Genomic DNA, 3,961 nt, shown 5'->3' with positions numbered 1-3,961 from the left:
TATACATATGATATTATCCGATTAGAATGATTTCTGAAGGATAATGTGACACTTTATACTGGAGTAATGATGATGGAAATTCAGCTTTGCATCACAGAAATAAATTATATTTTAAAGGATATTAAAATAGAAACCATTATTTTATATTATAAAAACATTTTGCAAGATTACTCTTTTTTTTCTGTATTTTTGATCAAATAAATGCAGCCTTGATGAGCAGAAGAGACTTCTTTAAAAAACATTACAAGTCTCACTGATCCCAAACTTTTGACCGGCAGTGTATACAGCAATAATGTACTTTATAGGGAGATTGCGCGCTATTGGAAAAATGTGTTATGCACACGTTTGGCAAATGTCAGTCAGCACGATCGTTTTGTGTTTTCATCACGGGTTTGAAAACCATATTTCACTGGTTTGTCATCGAGAATTCGATATGAATATTCACGAAGCTGGAATGCTGCGCTTTACAACAATAGACCTACAACTTGTGTTGAGAAGAAGCAGCAGTCGTCCAGAAGTGAGCCTCTCAGAAAACGCACAAATAAAGATCATTTTAGATGTTTTAATTACTATTTGGAGCACTGGGATCGCTAGACGAGGGCTTAACGAACTCATTTTTGTGAAACCTCAAATTTTTTTCATTTTCCACTTCTTTTGCCTGTAGCTCAAAATTAGGCCGTGCGCATTCAGACTCATTTTGCCAGCATGCGTCACATTTACTCAAACGAGCGTCCTTTCTGATTGGCTTCCTCACTTTGTCTCCTTTCCTCCAATAAGCAGGGCTGCGTTCAGCCCCGACAAAACGGTGCAAAGCGTGTTTTACACGGAAACGGTGGTGCGTTGAACACACTGTTCTGATGACGCAAGAGTTGCAACTATGGCAGCTGAGAAGGCCATTCTTTGTGGGGTTTTTTTGAAGAATTTTCGGAGCCTGATGAAATCGGTATAAATACGTGTTTAATACTGCAAAATACGCTCGATGGTACAGTCATTGCCCTTGCCGTCCAGAATAAAAGAGAACATCCCAATCGAGTGAAGGGATTTGTGGAAACTGTGGTTCCTAATTATTGTGATCCAACATTTGCCTCGCATTTCAGGATGAAAAGACAAACATTTCAGGTGAAGGATAATCCACTTTTTACCTCCGAGACTGTGTTATGATCTATATGACCTTATTATTTTTATTGTGAGTATTCGGCTTATCATTATTGCTGATCACTGTTGTTTTGCTATGATATTGTAATATTTACCATTATATAATCAGAGGGGTATAGAAAAGTTTATGAAAGTGTCACTCCATAATACAATAGCAAAATATATAAATATGTATTGTATTTTTATGTTACATTAATCAGTATTTAGCACACCTTTAAGGAAAGGATATGGACCAGAAGACATTGCAATTACTAAATGATATTTAGACAGTTCCAGATCTATACATGTGCTCTTATTATTTCAGTTATTTTGCCTTTAATGTAAATAAACATGTGCAAACAATATACTTGCTCTTGTGAATTTATTTGGATGTTAATTACATTGTGCGAGCGGTCTCTTTAATACCGCGTGGTTTATATACATACATGTTGCTGCTGATTGGGCTGACATTTTTGACACAACCACCAAACAAGCGAAAACGTATCTTAAACCCCGTTGCACACCGTTTCCACGAAACATGTCGTTCAAAACGGTGCACACCGGTTTGAGCTTGAACGTGCCCCAGGTGTGTGGTGGGCATTCTGGACGAGGAGACCCCCTCTCATAATTTAAAGTGCTTTGAGTGTCTAGAAAATGACAGGAATTGCTAACTATACAATGCTGAATACGTACTGTGAGCCGTTGCACCAACCAAACAAGGACCCGTCGCTGCTGAACGCTATGTATCTGCCTTGCCGTTCATCTCTGAAACACATTAAACAGATGTTGTTCAAAAAAAACGACAAGGTTTTAGGGTAAACACTTTGCAAATGCAATCACTCACTTCTGAAAGGCAGAGCTTTCTTGACAGCTCGGAGGTCCTCGCAGCAGAAGCGTGCCATCTGATCCTCGGACTGATTGAAATGAAACATAACACGTTAAAAACAGAAAAAGAAAGACAAAGACTGAATGCTGGTTTCATATCTCATGTAACGTTAGATTTAATACTCAGGCAGTTTGAAAAGAGATCTGAAGGCTGTACTGCACGGATAGAGTCTATGAGGGATCTGTAATTGTCAGCTATGGGAAATAATAAGTCTACTAAGGAGTTTAATGGACGTAGCTTGAAAACTATATTACAGCTTCTAGGGATTTAAAAATACATTTATTAAAAAATTACAAATAAATACATTTATTAGCTGAATATTATCGAGAACGTTTAATATTTCACATTTGCATATGTGTGCATACGATGGCACGCTTTAGACCAATACTCTTGATTTCTTGAAATTACGATACAAAATATTTTTTGCGCACATGACAGGCTTATGAATGAGTTCTAGAGGCAATGTGACTGCAGAACTTTAGAATAAATCACTTGTGCGTTATTTCATAACACGCTCTCCAATCCCACGGTGATTGTTTATATTTTCGCTTCTGAAAATACTTGGTGAAATGAGCGTGAAATACACATTTTAGAGCATCTACTCACCTGCTAAATGAGGTGTGGGGGCCGCCATTTTGAAACGGAAGTACGACAACGTGCCACGTCACTGACGATTCCGAGCAGACGTCACTATAGATCGTTTCGTATTTTATTTTCTTGTTTATTTGTTCTACATTGTGACTGCTTTTATCTTTGTCTATATAATGTTCTCAATAAAAAAAAAAATATATAGATCGTTTCGGTTGCGCGTAGAATGTCAAACATAATGTATAAACCAAAGACTATAGAATACCCTTAAAAGGACTTTGGTATAAACTAAAGTTTTATGAGTAATACAGGTTCCTTTCGATTTTCTGTATCAATAACAAATCGTATTACAGATTTATGGACTAGATTTGATTTGGTGCGTGATATTCATTGTCTTTCCCATGTCTATTCATTGCGTTTTGGGGAAAAAAATAGCATAATAAAAACGAATAATTTTTTATTTGACTATTTTTAATCATTTTAAGTTTTGGTCAACGTCAAAAAATGACGCACGATTAATTTTGCTGACATGTTCTTCTCAACAATCGAGTAGATATTGACTAATACTGTGGTTAATTAAAACTAATACTGTGTAGGAATGACGTTTATCCTGAATTGGGCTGTTTTTATGACATTTTTATGAGGGGGAAAAAATATATTCTTTTAAAGGCTTGCCACCTAACACACACACACAAATAAATATTCGCCCCAGCAACCTTTACAGAATAACTAAAAATATATATTTTCCAGTAATCGTAAACAGCAGTGATTGGTCTAGCGTCACCAGCGCTGATTAAAGTAACACATACCACGTGACAACAACTCTGCGTTTAACGCGTCCTGGACAATAATTTATTTGTAAATAATGACACTGATTACCTTTAACAGTCACAGACAAGAAAACAATACGTTGAAATAATTAAATTAAATTAATAATAAATAAAATAAATATAATTTAGATCCACCAACGGCTTAATCCCCGCCCATCGCTAATGTCTTTTGACGCAAATCGTTTTTATTTCGTTCCGAAGCGTCCACGTCTCAAAGGGCGGAGTGAGTTTCTCTAATGCACACGTAGACTATCAGTCCGAGATCACACGTCAGCTGATCACAAACCTCCTGGATCTCTTTCGCTCCGACTTTTCTTCTTTTTCTTTAACAAAACAACAGCAAAAGATGGTGGCTAAGCAGAGGATTCGCATGGCGAATGAGAAACACAGCAAGAACATCACTCAGAGAGGCAATGTGTCCAAATCCACGGTAAACCACCGCTTTTACTGCTCTGACTTTTACTACAGCCATTATTTTTGGAGTGTGTGAGTGACTCACTCACACACACACACACACACTCAG

At 37.0% G+C, this 3,961-nt stretch overlaps 2 protein-coding genes across 2 annotated transcripts in view; one reads left to right on the top strand and one right to left on the bottom strand.

The window, feature by feature from the left end:
- Positions 1 to 2,700, bottom strand: part of LOC107712790 (eukaryotic translation initiation factor 2A) — an 11,362-nt gene extending 8,662 nt beyond the window's left edge. The window contains exons 1-3 of the mRNA XM_016518129.1: positions 2,627 to 2,700; positions 1,979 to 2,048; positions 1,828 to 1,899 (exon numbers count right to left, since the gene is read on the bottom strand). Coding sequence (XP_016373615.1) covers positions 1,828 to 1,899; positions 1,979 to 2,048; positions 2,627 to 2,654 — 170 coding nt within the window. The 5' untranslated portion in view covers positions 2,655 to 2,700. The remainder of the gene's footprint in view (positions 1 to 1,827; positions 1,900 to 1,978; positions 2,049 to 2,626) is intronic.
- Positions 2,701 to 3,619: 919 nt separating this feature from the next.
- The window catches only part of LOC107713206 (stress-associated endoplasmic reticulum protein 1-like), a 2,904-nt gene continuing 2,562 nt past the window's right edge, over positions 3,620 to 3,961 (top strand). Inside the window, exon 1 of the mRNA XM_016518661.1 lies at positions 3,620 to 3,868. Coding sequence (XP_016374147.1) covers positions 3,785 to 3,868 — 84 coding nt within the window. The 5' untranslated portion in view covers positions 3,620 to 3,784. The remainder of the gene's footprint in view (positions 3,869 to 3,961) is intronic.

Source organism: Sinocyclocheilus rhinocerous, unplaced genomic scaffold (assembly GCF_001515625.1).
Source record: "Sinocyclocheilus rhinocerous isolate Xijiao unplaced genomic scaffold, SAMN03320098_v1.1 scaffold1093, whole genome shotgun sequence".
NCBI classification, from domain to species: Eukaryota; Metazoa; Chordata; class Actinopteri; order Cypriniformes; family Cyprinidae; genus Sinocyclocheilus; species Sinocyclocheilus rhinocerous.
Note: the sequence above shows the minus strand (reverse complement) of the source record. Positions and strands in the feature narration are given on the sequence as shown.